The 16,299-nt window shown below is 37.8% G+C and overlaps 1 protein-coding gene across 1 annotated transcript in view; it reads right to left on the reverse strand.

The window, feature by feature from the left end:
* The window catches only part of LOC150080861 (serine/threonine-protein kinase Nek7-like), a 137,780-nt gene that overhangs the window by 109,751 nt on the left and 11,730 nt on the right, over positions 1 to 16,299 (reverse strand). Inside the window, exon 2 of the mRNA XM_090380844.1 lies at positions 14,533 to 14,713. Within this exon, the coding sequence (XP_090236970.1) occupies positions 14,533 to 14,713 (181 nt within the window). The remainder of the gene's footprint in view (positions 1 to 14,532; positions 14,714 to 16,299) is intronic.

Genomic DNA, 16,299 nt, shown 5'->3' on the forward strand with positions numbered 1-16,299 from the left:
ACTCGTTCTAGCAACTCTACATCCTTACTAAAATAAGGCCTCCAGACCTGTATGCAGTACTCAAGGTGTTGCCTGACCATTGCCTCATACAAAGGAATAATTACCTACTTGTCTCTACTAGCAAAATTCCTCTATATTATTGACAAACCTACCTATTGACATAATTACCTACTTGTCTCTACTAGCAAAATTCCTCTATATTATTGACAAACCTCCATGATCTGCTCTGGCTGCCCATCTACATTGCCCAGAGAATTTCATATCTGACTACACAATTACCCCCAAGTCTTTTTCATTCACCATCTCCCTGAGTGTAGACCACAGAGTTGGTACGTTTTCTCTTGGGTTACTGCTTGCCATATGTAGTACTTTGCATTTGTCAATGTTAAACTTCAGTTGCCACTTCTCAACACATCTGCCTAACCTTTCTAGATCCTGTTGCAGTAGCATACGGTGTTTAGTGTCATCAACAACCCTTCCCCTTTGTATCATCTGCAAACTTGGACATTAAGCCTAATATACTTTCATTGATATCATTCATAAATATACAAAACAACAATGTGACCAGCACCAAACCCTGGGGGTACTCCACTAATAACATTAGTGAACGTAGAGCAGTGTCCATTTATTACCACTCTCTGCTGTCTCCCATGCAACCATCACTTTATCTATTGCAGCAACTTGCCCTTAATGCCATACCGCTTCAATCTGTACAGCAATCTTCCATGTGCAACCGTATCAAAAGCTTTCCTGAAACCCAAGTATATGATATCGAAATTATTTTTTGCATCCAGTTCCTTTGTGACCACATTGTAGTATCCAATCAAATTGGTCAGACAAGACTTCTCCTTAACAAACCCGTGCTGTGTCTGAACTATTACAGCAGCTGTTTAGGTGATCGTGTATCACCTCTTTAACCGGCAACTCCATTATTTTCCCTGGAACAGAAGTTAAACTAACAGGTCTATAATTATTTGTCACCCTTTAAACCCCCTTTGTGAATTGGGGATACATTTGCACATCTCCAGTCCATGGGGACCTCCCCTGACTCTAAGGATGCTCTCATAATTATGGCTAAGGGTTTGCTTGCTTCCCTTGCTGCTTCTTTCATTATAACTGGATATAATCCATCTGCCCCAGGTGCCTTTTTTATGTTTAACTTCAAAAATTTCTCCTCCACTTTGCTCTCAGTTATTACAAAATCACTTAGCTTCCTGTTAGAGTTTGATAAACTTGTAGATGCAAAATACTCATTCAGTTTATCAGCTACTTGAGCAGGATCATCAATAGCTATTCGAACCACCTATGTTCAGTGGACAAATCTGATTCATCCCCTTCATTCTAGAGTTTACATAAGTAAAGAACGCTTTGCTGTTTTTCTTTAAATCCTTTGCCAAAGATTTCTTGTAATCTGCCTTTGGCGGCCTAACCTCCTTTGTGACTTCATTATAGACTAGCTTATACTTGCCATAAACTTCTGTGTCACCCAATAATTTATATGCATCCCTTGCATTTTTCTTCTCTGCCATGAGCCTCATTAATTCATCTGACATCCATCTAGGCCTGAAGAAATACTGAACTAAGAAATACTTGAACAGTATTTCTTAGTTGGTATGAAAAGCCTAGTAACCTCTAAGATTAAGTCCCTGAAGGCTTCCCATTTAGAATTCACTATTGGTAACATCATTAGTTCATCTCACTGTATAGAATTTAAAAATTATCTGAGACCACTGTAGTCACCTTTACGAAAACAAAAACCCTTCCCTTTACCCTTGATGCTAGTTACATCTTTAAGTAAATCCCACATCAGTACACTGTGATCACTGTCACCTGGTAGTTCCTTTATTTGAAAATTCTTTATGCATGAATAATCACTGCTGATAATCAGTTCAAGATTATTACTCCCCCTCAAACATATTGCTGTAGAAAACAATCCTCCAATAAATACACAAAAGTCTCACTAGTGTACGAATGACCAACCCACGAGTTCCAAGTAATATATGGAAAGTTAAAATCCCCCATTATGAGACATTCTGATTTACTGGCCTACTATTTCTCTGTACAACTGTTCGTTGTACTCATCAGAGTCATTAGGCCAATAACACACTCCTCTCATTTTTCCTTTCCCAGTGTTTATGTCACACCAAACAGAGAACATAACATTGTCCACCCATGTCAACTGGATGCAGTTATTTAGGTTTTGTGTGTTTCTTAACTAACAGCCTAACCCCTCCTCCCTTTCTACCCTGTCTATCCTTTCTGTATATATTGTACTCCCCAAATTCCATTTCTGCACTGCTTATATCTGTGTGACACCATGTCTCTGATATCTCAACAATATCTGCCTTTGATGTCTTGATCAGCACTTCAATTAATCAAATTTATTTACTATACTTCTAGCATTGGTATACATGCACCTGTTCTTACTCTTAGTTTCATTAAAACACAGCCCATGTATTTACTTGTTCCACAGTGACTCCCAGCGGCTCTTGAATTCCCCAGTAACTTGCTCTCTAGGCTGCTGCTAATTACAATAGAAGTCGTGTAAGAATCACTTTCACCTCTGCCTGCAGCTACTGTTAATTTTTTAGTCTGTGAATCTTCCTCCCCCCCCAAAACTAGCAGTTTTCCCAACCACCTAACACTGCCTCAATAACATCAGCAAATATTCTTGCACCCTTTCTATTTAAGTGTATCCCACCCCTGTAGAAGCAGTCTCTCCTGTTAGCAAATTACAGACCACACTGAAAAAATTTCCACCCCATGAGCCTTGCACAATCTCTCCAGGGCCAAATTGATTGACAAGGCTCTCATCATATACTCCCTCCTATCATGTCTGGGCAGAATTGCAGACACTTTCAAATTTAACTGTAACTCGTGACTTTTTTTCAACATTGACCTGTAATTGTTAAGTAAATCTGCAGATCTCTTACTCTTAAGTTCATTAGTGCCAACGTGTACAACAGTATCACCTTTTGTGCCATTATCCTGTTCCACCTATCCTTTTTGCATACTATATTCACCGTCTCTCTGACAATAACTAGTTCCTGTGGGACCAGCATATTCTGCCTTGGAGATTGCCGCTGTGTTGCCTGATGCACGGGAGTGAGCTCTGGCATTGAGTTGGTAAACTGAGAGCTTGATGGGTCCCTCATATTAATTTCTTCAAGGGCATTTACCCTAGACCTCAAACTCTCATAGGCACCCATCAGAACACTCAGTTGGCATCTAATTTCTTCACAGTCTCTGTACCAAGCACACACAAAGACATCCTCCTTGGCTATATCAGGTCCCGTTCTATACAGGTCTGCAAACATTTCACATTTTGCGCATTGTTTTAGACCGTAATGCATGGGAGAATCGCCCCCTTCAGATCTCCCACGAGCAACAGTACTACTGCTATTTTGTGTTCGTTGCTTAGCTGATATAGCCTGGGTTATGATCCCGTTAAAGTATAATTTAATTAACAATGAAATTTAATACGATTAATAAATTCTGATTAATTGATACAAAGCACTGGATTAGAAATCTGTTAGATTCCTAATCCAGTGCTTTGTATTTCGCTATTCTGTATCATATAACAATGGTGGCAAGTTACGAATGGTAAGAGATCTACGGACACTAAGTATTAACTTTTAAAATCGCTATCTAAATTCAAATAAACCAAGGAGCTTGACAAGGACTATAAAGCTACTTATAGAAAATAATTTAGTATAACAATTAAGTCAATAAAATGACTAAATATATATAAAAACAGCATTCAGTGGAGCTGCAAAACTCTTGGCCAACACGGTAATAACCTCATACCCAGATGAAGTCTTGATGATGTCATCGCATCTCTCTCTTCATACATTCTACTAAAAATATGGGAGTTTAAAGCCCTGGCCTTGATGTATTTCACCGTTTGGATCACATCATTAAGAACCACATAGAGTTCTGGTTGCAAATATTAGGAGGCAAAGGTTTCCCACTATAACAAATAGTGAATTATTATGATGTCTGGGTTTTCTGCCTTGATGAAACTGGGGTACAAAATTCCCAGATCATTCACTATCTCAGTATTTCAAAAACCCAGGCTTACACTATAACTTGCAATAAAATTTCAAACCTAATAAGGAAAAAGTTTTCATTTACAATTTCTTAGAAACACAGTTGGAAATTGAGAATTTAAAAACAGAGTCATATACCAAAGACTGCTTGGCCATTTATTAGGAGGCACTTTAACTTAAATTCACCACGAAACACTTTTTAATGAGAATAGGAACATAATTTAACCCCAGGGGCTCACATTTGGTGAATATGGGCTTGGCACACACCCAGGGTCCTGAGCTGGATATCATCATTCTTCTTTCTTGGTGATTCCCTTCTATTTTTGTGTCTGTCTGTCTGTCTGTCCGTCTCTCTCTCTCTCTCTCTCTCTCTCTCTCTCTCTCTCTCTCTCTCTCTCTCTCTCTCTCTCTCTCTCTCTCTCTCTCTCAGGGTAACTGTGGAATTTTTTTTTGGCTGGTGCAGCATAAGCCTCAGGCTTCCTTGCATCATGTAGCTAATAATAATAATAATAATAATAATAATATTATATAAGTATTTATAATAATTATTTACTTATTGTAAAGTATATTTTGGGAACTGCAAAATGGTATTAAGGTTATGTTAAAAATGTCAAATGGAAAAAAAAAATTTAAAGGAAATAAAGTTAACATTTTGTTTTTAATATTTTCAATAGTAAGATCTGCAGATTTACTTAACAAGTACAGGCCAAGGTTGAAAAAAAAGTTGCGAGTTAGGGTTAAATTTGTCCCTCATGGGTTAGAATTTTTTTCAGTGTGGGTTGTGCTTGCTAACAGGAGAGATTGCTTCTACAGGGATGGGATACACTTAAATAGAAAGGGTGCAAGAATATTTGCTGATGCTATTGAGGCAGTGTTAGGAGGTCGGAAAACTTGGGGAGCTTGGGAAGATTCACAGACTAAAAGATTAACAGTAGCTGCAGGCAGAGGCGAAAGTGATTCTTGCAGTGCTTCTATTGTAAGGAGCAGCAGCCTAGAGAGCAGGTTGCTGGGGATTTCTAGAGCTGCTGGGAGTCATCATGGAACTAAGAGTAAGATTATATTAATATTTTCAGGATAAAAATACAATAACAACCATGCTCTCCTCAAAATTCACAGATTATTAGTTTTTAAAATGTAAACTAAGTCCTGCCATTACACTGCATGTTTCATTGACAGCTTGAAAAATCTACATCAATGTTGCTTTATAACTGAAAATATATGAAAATCAAGCAGCACATGAAAATAACAAATCTGTAATAACTTTTAACACAACATAAATTAAAATATGTAATGCCACTTGTAAATAAAAAGAATGGAACTATCTCAATGGCTGAATTTTTTTTAATGCTAATTAAGTTCAATGTATAACATAAAATCATAAACTGTCAATAAAAGTGCAAACTATTGTCTGGTTTTTGTTTATAATGTTTATATTATAATAACTATAAATTTTGAGTAGCACATAATTGTTTTTTATAAAAATATTGATATTAAAAACAAAAAACGATTAAAACTTTGTTTTCTTTAATGTTCTGGTTAAAAATTCCATAAATATAATAAACCTCAATTTTAATAATAATGAAAAAACTTGTTTTCACCAAACTGCCCAGTGCTTACTAACACAATAATATTGACTGCCCTTGAGGCAGTAAGTCGATTTATTGTTTATGTTTGTATAATTAAGTTTATAAAAATAATAAATTAAAAAAAAAAATCCCTCCCTTCCTCATTCACTCACTGAATCATTTACTCCCAGATATTTGCCAGACTCAAATTCAATGAACTGTTAATTTCCTTATCCTAGTAAGTTTGTCTAATTAAATGCATTAAAACAAATAATTTAATACATGATTACATATTTTGAGAATGATGAAAGTCTCGGCAACTAACTGTTTGATAATCAACTAGTGAATCTGGCACCCGCTTTAAATGGGGCATGTTTACTTATCATTTGCCAATTGGGAATAAACTCACCAGGTAGTTTACGTGTTAAAATTCAAGTGAGTGAATAAAAGAGTGGTCAACTTTTCTCGCTACTCATTGGTGATTTCACTGTATTTTCAACCAAAAATATTTTTTCCCTTGAGTCTTTCCTGTGACCCACAGAAACATCAATGCTGTTATTGTTGTTGTTATTTAGTTTTTAGGAGCATTAGCAACTAAGGCCATATTGCTCCAGGGATATGCAGTGGTCATTTCTTGACTTTCCGCATCCTCCGTATTGGGTAGTCACAAGCTCGAACTCCGGTCTAATCAAGAAGTATGTGCTATGCAGTGCTGCTCCTGTCCACCTGGCTACAGAGATGCCAACATCAATGCAAGCTTCATTTGGGTCGTGACCAGGAGTGTGCTGGTAAATTTTTAACAACCAGCTCTTTAAAAGAAAGCTGGTTTTAATTGCAGTTGCCACTCCTAGGTGGCGCGACCTGTTAAAGAAAAGAAGTATTCGTTGCAATTGTTTCAGTTATGTTTTTTATGCTAAGAAACAGTTGCATGCTTTTTTTTTTTTCTGTATGAGTGACGGGCATTTACATCACTCACTGCTCTGTGTCTGAACTCCCTTTAGCCAATGGCAAAGCACACATGTGGGAAATTCAAACAGAATTCACTGGCACGATCTATAATTAAGGTCAACACCCAATTTATTTTCTTGGTAATAATTAGAAAATGTATACTTGAACACACATTTTTGCTGTTTGAGTGTTAATTAATAGATTTTTCTGAATTTTAAAGTTGGGATATCAAAGAAAACACTTCTGCTTATGTATGTTGAGAGTTTCAATTTTGTATATAGGATAGAAATTATAGAAATAATTTGTTAATTTCACTATAGCTATTTTTATCCCAGCAGATTAACAATATTTGAAAACGGATGGTACTGAAGCAGGTTGTTTGTTGGAAATAACATTCTTGCAAAATTGCTAGCTGCGATAATCCCTATAGACTGCCACATAGGGAAGGGGGCGGGGAAAGGAAGCACAAGGGGTGCTGTTTGTTTGTTTGTTTGTTTTTAGGAGCGTTAGCAACTAAGGCCATACTGCTCCGGGAATATGCGGTGGTCATTCCCTTGACCTTTCCGCATCCTCCGTATTTGGTGGTGACGGGCTCGAACCCCAGTCTAATCAAGAAGCGTGTGTCACGCACTGCTGCTCCTTCCCACCTGGCTATGGAGGAGCCACAAAGGATGCTGAAATAAGCACACCCTAGATGGATTACAAGCTTATCGCCCAAATGCCACTGGCCATTGTTGATTGAAGTGAGGGCCATTCTACATTTATAGTCATTGTCAGTTTAACAACCAGCTCACAAAATTCTGAAAATTTAACAACTGGCTTGCATGAGCTGGCTCCAGCACACCACTGGTCTTGACCCTGGGGGATTTAAAATCCACCACTTCTTTTGGTATATCAAATCTCTATATGAGGGTTATTTTCCCTCAAAAATGCAGACATGAAAATTAGCATTTTTTGCATATTTATTTAAGCAAATTATAAAAATCATTAAGCTAGATACCTATTAAGGATGAATTGAACAAAACTTGAAATTGCCAGCTTGAAATAAATTACAAAAAAAAATAATAATGATAAATCTTTTTTTTTCTTTTTTTTTTTTTAATGAAAACCCCAAGCACAAGAGGTATTAGAACCCATAGTACAGTGGTTTTCAACCGGGGCGCCGCAGCACCTTAGGTGCTGCAACAACATTCCAGGGGCGGCATGTAATTTGGGTTAATTAAACTTATTATTTTTTTAATTTATATGCTTCTTTCCTTATAAAAGGGTGTACAGTATCTTTTTAATTTTGTGGTGATCTATAATTGAAGTTTACTTAGTACCTCTATATAAAGAATAAAATTATTATATACTGTATATGTATAATTTGTATTATGAAATACAATTTTTATAATTATATTATTGTAATAACTGATATAATATATATATATATATAGAGAGAGAGAGAGAGAGAAATCGGATCTAACAAGCAAAAAATTGAGTGGGGGTGCTGCAAAATAAAAAAAATTACTTAGGGGTGCCCTTATTAAAAAAAGGCTGAAAACCACTGCTATAGTACTTAGTATTGTGCATGGGTTTAACGTTGAGAAGATTAAAGAAGGTACATGTGACATTAGACTTGAATTTCTGTAGATTGTCATTTTCAGGAAATACATGTGAAGGAAAGCTGTTTCGGAAAACAGAAGTTGAAGGAATAAATGAGGAAGAAGGAAAGTTGGTTCTGTAAACTTGAAGTTGGAGAGTAAAAGGAAGTTAACTAATTGGAGCACATGTTCAAACTATTTTGGAAGAGAGAACAGGAATTATAGAAGTCAATTCAGAAGAACAGTGCCCATCAAAGTATCTATAGAAAAGGCATGCAGCAGAAACAGAATGCCTATGAGACAGACAATGGAGAAACTTTGTTAGAGATGATTCATTAATTAACTTAAGAGAGATTGCTTCTACAGGGATGGGATACACTTAAATAGAAAGGGTGCAAGAATATTTGCTGATGCTATCGAGGCAGTGTTAGGTGGGTCGGAAAACTGCTAGCATGGGGGGAGACAAAGACCAATAGATTGACAGTAGCCACTGGCAGAGGTGAAAGAGCTTCTTGCACTGCTTCTATTAGAATGAGCAGAAGCCTGAAAAACAAGATGCATGGTATTTCAGAGACTGCTGGGAGCCATTGCGGTACAAGTAAACACATAAGTTGTGTTAGGGTAGCTAAGAATAGAAACAGGTGCAGGTATACTTGCGTGTACACCAATGCTAGGAGTTTAGTAAATAAATTTGATGAATTTGAGGTACTGCTCAAAACATCAAAGGCAGATATTGTTGGGATATCAGAGACATGGTGTCACACAGATATAAGGGATGCAGAACTGCAATTTGGGGAGTACAACGTCTACAGAAAGGATAGACAGGATAGGAAGGGGGGAGGGGTTATGCTATTAGTTAAGAACTGTGGCTCAGAGCAGAACTGAGGGGGGCAGTTGTTCTCTGACTCAGAGCCTTATAAAATGCACTGTTTGCTTGATGTTTGCAGAGCAATCGGGTACGAGACATGATACTGCCAAGGGGGATGTCTTTGTGTGTGCGCGATGCAAGGAGTGTATCGATATCAGGCAACAACTCGGCATTCTTGTGGGCCTATATGATAGCTTGAAGGACAGGGTGGAGGCCCTCGAAGAAACTAAATTGAGGGGCCCATCAAGCTCTCAGCTGCCCACATCAACGCCAGAGCTTGCACTTGGGCATCGCGTGACACAGAGACAACCCCCAAGGCAGAATGTGCTGGTCCCGAAGGAACTAGTAGTTGTTGGTGACTATTGTCAGGGAAACGGGGAACATGCTTTGTAAAAAAGATAGGTGGAAGAGGACCAGGGTATGTCTGCCAGGGGCAAAGGTTGATGACGTTGTAGAGCGAATATCATCTTTTAAGGGCACAAAAGGTGATATAGTTGTACACATTGGCACTAATAATATTAAGAGTAGGAGACCGGCAGAATTACTTAACAAGTACAGGTCACTGTTGAACAAAAGCCGAGAATTAGGGTTGAATTTGAAAGTGTCTGCAATTCTGCCCAGACACGATAGGAGGGAGTATATGATGAGAGCCTTGTCGAACAATTCGGCCCTGGAAAGATTGTGCAAGGCTCAAGGGGTAGAATTTTTTTCAGCCTGGACTGTACTTGTTAACAGGAGAGATTGCTTCTACAGGGATGGGATACACTTAAATAGAAAGGGTGCAAGAATATTTGCTGATGCTATCGAGGCAGTGTTAGGTGGGTCGGAAAACTGCTAGCTTGGGGGGGAGACAAAGACCAATAGATTGACAGTAGCCACTGGCAGAGGTGAAAGAGATTCTTGCACTGCTTGTATTAGAATGAGCAGAAGCCTGAAAAACAAGATGCATGGTATTTCAGAGACTGCTGGGAGCCATTGCGGTACAAGTAAACACATGGGTTGTGTTAGGGTAGCTAAGAATAGAAACAGGTGCAGGTATACTTGCGTGTACACCAATGCTAGGAGTTTAGTAAATAAATTTGATGAATTTGAGGTATCGCTCAAAACATCAAAGGCAGATATTGTTGGGATATCAGAGACATGGTGTCACACAGATATAAGGGATGTAGAACTGCAATTTGGGGAGTACAACGTCTACAGAAAGGATAGACAGGATAGGAATGGGGGAGGGGTTATGCTATTAGTTAAGAAACACATAAAAACCAAGGAAGTGAAGCCAGTCGACATCGCCGGACAGTGCAGTGTTGAGTCAGTTTGGTGTGACATAAGCATTGGGAGATCAAAATTGAGTAGGAGTGTGCTATAGGTCTAATGACTCTGATGAGTATAATAAGGAACTGTACAGGGAAATAGAGTGGGCCAGTAAATCAGAGAGTCTTATAATGGGAGATTTTAATTTCCCAGATATTGACTGGAATTTGGGGGCTGGTTACTCACACACTAGCAGGGCTTTTGTGGATTTATTGGATGATTGTTTTCTACATCAGCATGTTCGGGAGGCAACTAGAGGGAGTAATACTCTTGATTTGATTATCAGCAGTGATTCTTCATGCATTAAGAATCTGCAGATAAATGAACCACTAGGCGGCAGTGATCACAGTGTGCTGAAGTGGGATTTACTCAAAGAGGTAACTACCATTAGGGGTAAAGGGAAGGGTTATTGCTTCCGTAAAGGCGACTACGATGGACTGAGACAGTATTTAAATTCTATACAGTGGGACCAACTGATGATGTTACCAACAGCAAATTCAAAATGGGAAGTATTCAAAGAACTTATCTTGGAAGCTACTAGGCTTTACATAGCAACTAAGAAATATTGTTCAAGGTTTAGGCCAAAATGGATGTCAGATGAACTAATGAGGCATATGGCAGAGAAGAAAAATGCATGGGATACTTACAAATTAACACATGACACAGAAGCCTATGATAGATACAAGTTGATATGCAACCAAGTTACAAAGGAGGTTAGGCAGGCGAAGGCAGATTATGAGAAATCCTTGGCAAGGGATGCAAAGAAAAACAGCAAAGAGTTCTTTACTTATGTAAACTCTAGAAGGAAGGGGATGAATCAGATTGGTCCACTTGATATTGATGGGTCAACTGTTGATGATCCTGCTCAGGTAGCTAACAAACTAAATGAATATTTTGCATCAACATTCACACATGAGGAGTTATTCAGCAAGGGGAATGCCAGAGGTGTATTCAACTCTAGCAGTAAGCTACAGAATCTTGAAATAACTGGGAGTAAAGTGGAGGAGAAACTGTTGAAGATAAACACAACCTGGGGTGGATGGGATCTATCCAGTTATATTAAAGGAGGCAGCAAAGGAAGTAAGCAAACCCTCAGCCATAATTATGAGAGCTTCCTTGGACTCAGGGGAGGTACCCATAGACTGGAAATGTGCAAATGTGACCCCAATTCACAAAGGAGGATCAAAGGCTGACACAAGTAATTATAGATCTGTGAGCTTAACTTCTGTTCCAGGAAAATTAATGGAGGCACTGGTTAAAGAAGCACTGCAGGATCATTTAGACAAGACTTCAGTTATAGCTCAGACACAGCATGATTTTGTTAAGGGGAAGTCTTGCCTGACCAACTTGATTGGATACTATGATGCAGTCAGAAAAGAACTGGATGCAGGGAATAACTTTGATATTATATACTTGGATCTTAGAAAGGCTTTTGATACTGTTGCACATGGAAGACTGCTACACAAATTGGAGCAGTGTGACATTGGAGGCAAATTGCTGCTATGGATAAAGGGGTGGTTGAGGGGGAGAAGACAGAGAGTGGTAATCAATGGACACTGCTCTTCGTGGACTAATGTTATTAGTGGAGTCCCTCAGGGCTCAGTGTTGGGTCCATTATTGTTTTCTGTATTTATAAATGATATTGATGATGGTATATCAAGCTTAATGTCCAAGTTTGCAGATGATACAAAGGTTGGCAGGGTTGTCAAGGACACTACTGACACTATGCTGCTGCAACAGGATCTGGAAAGGTTGAGCAGATGGGCTGAGAGGTTGCAAATGAAGTTTAACATTGACAAATGTAAAGTACTACACATGGGAAACAGCAAACCCAGAGCAACATATCAACTCTGTGGTACTACACTGACAGTGGTAGAGAATGAAAGGGACTTGGGGGTGGTTGTGCAGGCAGATATGAAGTTCTCTGAGCAGTGCAGACGGGCTGCAAGAGTAGCTCATGGAGTATTGTCAATGATATACAGGAATTTTTCCAGCAGGGATAAGGAGGTGATTATTCCATTGTATAAGGCAATGGTCAGGCCACACCTAGAGTACTGTATACAGGTCTGGAGGCCTCATTTCAAGAAGGATGTAGAGCTGCTGGAACGAGTACAGAGAAGGGCAACAAGATTAGTGAATGGAACAAAAAGGGGTGCTCTTACGAAGAAAGGCTTAAGGTTTGCAAATTACAGTGTCTGGAGACTAGGCACCAGCGAGGTGATCTGATAGAGGTGTATAAAGCCTTGAATGGTTTAAGCATGCTCAATGCTGATGGAATTCTTCCTCTAGCTCAGAAAAATCACCTGAGAGGGCATAAATTCAAATTGAGGAAAGACAGATGTAGGATAGACGTGCGGAAATTTGCCTTTAGCCAGCGGGTGGTTGGTTGGTGGAACAGACTTCCATCCCTTGTGGTGGAGGTTGATAGCCTAAATAAGTTTAAGGCTCAGCTGGACAGGTATTTTGAACGAACAGAGGGGTGAAGTGGAAGTGGGTTTTTTTTTTTTTTTTTTTTTGGCTGATGCTGCATAAGCTTGCTTTCTTGCATCAAATGCCTCTACTAATGCTAATGCTAACTTAACTGCCCTCTTTTGAGCCAAATCTAGATGCCTGAGGGAGGTTTTGGGACACTGCCACAGATGTGGGAACAATATTCCATGGTAGGATCGATTTGTAATTTGTACAGAGTGAACAGTTCTTTGGAAGAAAAGTAACATAGAGAGTGAAAGCAATCCCAATTTTTTAGATGCAAAGGATGCACTATTTGTGATGTGCTTATGTCAAGAGAGATTAGAAAGTCAGGGTAATCCTCAATAGAGATATAACTTTATTATACCTTGGGAAAAACTCCAGTTAGAAACAATTTTGTTTTGTTTTTTTGAAATACATATAATAATATGGTTTCATAATTATTTGGACTGAACAATGAAACATACAAAGCATTCATCTATAAGATATTTTTTAAAATCTCATGCAACTAACTTTTTTGTTTACACAGGGCAATTCAAAAAACATGCAACCCATAGTAAATTTTCAGTTTTATTTCAATTATTATTATATATGTTATTTGTAAAAGAATAAGAGAAGTTTACCTCAATATGATACGTAGAACACTTCTGTATGGTACTCTCCAGAACGGAAGAACTCATATGGAAGTGTTCTACGTATCATACTGAGATAAATTTCTCTTATTCTTTTACAAATATTGAAATCAACATGGAATGTATTAAGCATCATAGCTCTGGTTTATACTATAAAACATTATATATATTATTATAACTGAGATCTCAATGAATGTTCAAAATGTCCATTGCAAATGCAATCAAACTCTTTCACCATGTTTGATTAGACTTGACAAAGTTTTTGAACAGTTATTGTTTAAATTCGATATTAACTTTTAATTGTTCCAATATGTGAAGGTTGTTAATGCATACTACTACTTTTTTAAGAAGTCTAAAAGATAAAATCTGGGGATGATAATTCTTGTTAAATTATGAATATGTGTTTTGCTGTGCTGTGCTTGGAAAAATGACGTGCTGCTTTTGTTGTAAACAAAACATCATTATTATTATTATCATTAGCCATATGGTGCAAAGAAGCCTGAGGCTTTTGCTACACAAGCCAAAAAAAAAAAAAAAAATTTGAGTTGCCCTGAGAGAGAGAGAGAGAGAGAGAGAGAGAGAGAGAGAGAGAGATAAAAGGGAGTCACCAAAAAAGAGAAGAATGATGATATCCAGCTCGGGACCCTAGAAGTGCCAAGCCCATACTCACCAGATGTGAGCCCCGGGGGTTGATTATTGGTTAATGACTAAAAGCTAACATATAATAACTGTTGGTGTTGTTATTTGGTGTTTAGGAGCATTAGCAACTAAGGCCATATTGCTCCGGAATATGCGGTGGTCATTCCCTGACCTTTCCGCATCCTCCGTATTTGGTGGTGACGGGCTCAAACCCTGGTCTAATCAAGAAGCGTGTGCTACGCGCTGCTGCTACTCCTTCCCACCTGGCTACGGAGGCGCCATAATAACTGTTGGACATGTGATAATGACCAGTGTTGTTACCATAGCACTGGTCATCCCCTAGATGTCCAATCAAATTCCTATCAAGATGTCAAGGAAAAATTAACACAATTTGGACTGTGTGAATTTTGAAATCACCCTGTACATTGCATCTTAATGATATTTTTGATATTAAAAAAGTCACTTTACCTTTACTTTTTTAAGTCCTACTAATCGATTGTCCACTGTACATTTTGCTCTGTATACAGTACTAAACTGACCTTTTCCAATTTTCTTATCAATTTCAAAATTTGCAAGAGAACCATAAACTGAATCACTAGCAGCTACAGTAAAAATTTCTGTTTCCATAATAGTTCTTGATAATGAATGCCTGAAACAGAAAAATATGGTCACAGCATCTAAAAATGCTAATAAGTAGGATCATTTGTTTTACAATTTCATATATATATATGATAAAAAAACTTATAAATACTCAAAAATATGTAGGTAGGTCTAAAATATTTTCAAAACTCTGCTTTTAAATGTGTTAGTGTTAAAATTAATAAATCTATACAAAGAAGCAAGACTCGATCAGCATTATCCCGGTTTCATGCTGGTATTTGTCTAATGCGTCCATAAATTTACACGAGCTCTCCAGTTGTAAAAAATAAGGTGATAATTTATTCCATTTTATGAATAACCCTTTCACTAAACAGAAAACTTTATATAAGGAAATCAACAATCATCCTTTAACCAATAACTCCATTATTTTTCCTGGAACAGAAATTAAACTAACAGATATGAAATTATTTGTCACCCTTTGAATCCCGTTTGTGAATTGGGGATACATTTACACATCTCCAGTCTGCAGACACCTCTGCTGAATCCAAGGATAATCTCATAATTAAGACTAATTGATTTCTTACTTCCATTACTGCCTCCTTAATATAACTGGATAGATCCCATCCACCCCAGGTGCCTTTCTTATGTTTAACTTCAACAATTTCTCTTCCATTTTCCTCTCACTTATTACAAAAAAATTTAGCCCCCTGTCAGAGTTTCACAGGCTTATGTTCTCCACTTCCATATAGAATTGCTCGTGTGAATATAGATGCAGAATACTCATTCACTTTGTCAGCAACCTAAGCAGGATCATTCATCAACAATCTAACAATCAATATCAAGTGGACCCATTTGATTCATCCCCTTTCTTCTAGAGTTTACATAAGTAAAGATGTCTTTACTGTTTTTCTTTGCATCCTCTGCCAAAAATTTCTCCCAATCTGCCTTCACTTGCCTAATCTCTTTTATAACTTTATTACAGACTAGGTTGTATCCACCATAGGATTTTGAGTTTCCTGTTAATTTATATGCATCCCATACATTTTTCTTCTCTGCCACAGGTCTCATTAGTTCATCTGACATTTATTTTGGCCTACACCTTGAACAGTGTTTCTTAGTTGGTATGAAAAGCTTAGTAGCTTCCATGATTAATTCCTTGAATGCTTTCCATTTAGAATTGGCTGTTGGTATCATCATCATCAGTTGGTCCCACTGTATACAATTTAAGAACAGTCAGACAACTGCAGTCACCTTTACAAAATCAAAATCCCTTCCCTTCACCCTCAATGGTAGTTATATCTTTGAGTAAATTCTGCATCAATACACTGTGATCACTGCCGCCTAGTGATTCCTTTATCTGCAAATTCTTAATGCATGAATAATCACTGCTGATAATCAGATCAAAAGTGTTGCTCCCTCTTGTTGCCTTTCTAACATGCTGCTGTAGAAAACAGTCATCCAATAAATCAACAAAAGTTTTACTATGTATGAGTGACCAAACTACAAGTTCCAGTCAATATCTGGAAAGTTAAAATCTTGCATTATAGGACATTCTGATTTACTTGCCCTGTACTCAGAGTCATTAGGCCTACCTATAACATATCTTTAGTTTCATTTTTGCTTTCCCATTGCTTA

This window comes from Mastigoproctus giganteus, chromosome 9 (genome assembly GCF_048544385.1).
Source record: "Mastigoproctus giganteus isolate SK-2022 chromosome 9, ASM4854438v1, whole genome shotgun sequence".
Classification (NCBI taxonomy): domain Eukaryota; kingdom Metazoa; phylum Arthropoda; class Arachnida; order Uropygi; family Thelyphonidae; genus Mastigoproctus; species Mastigoproctus giganteus.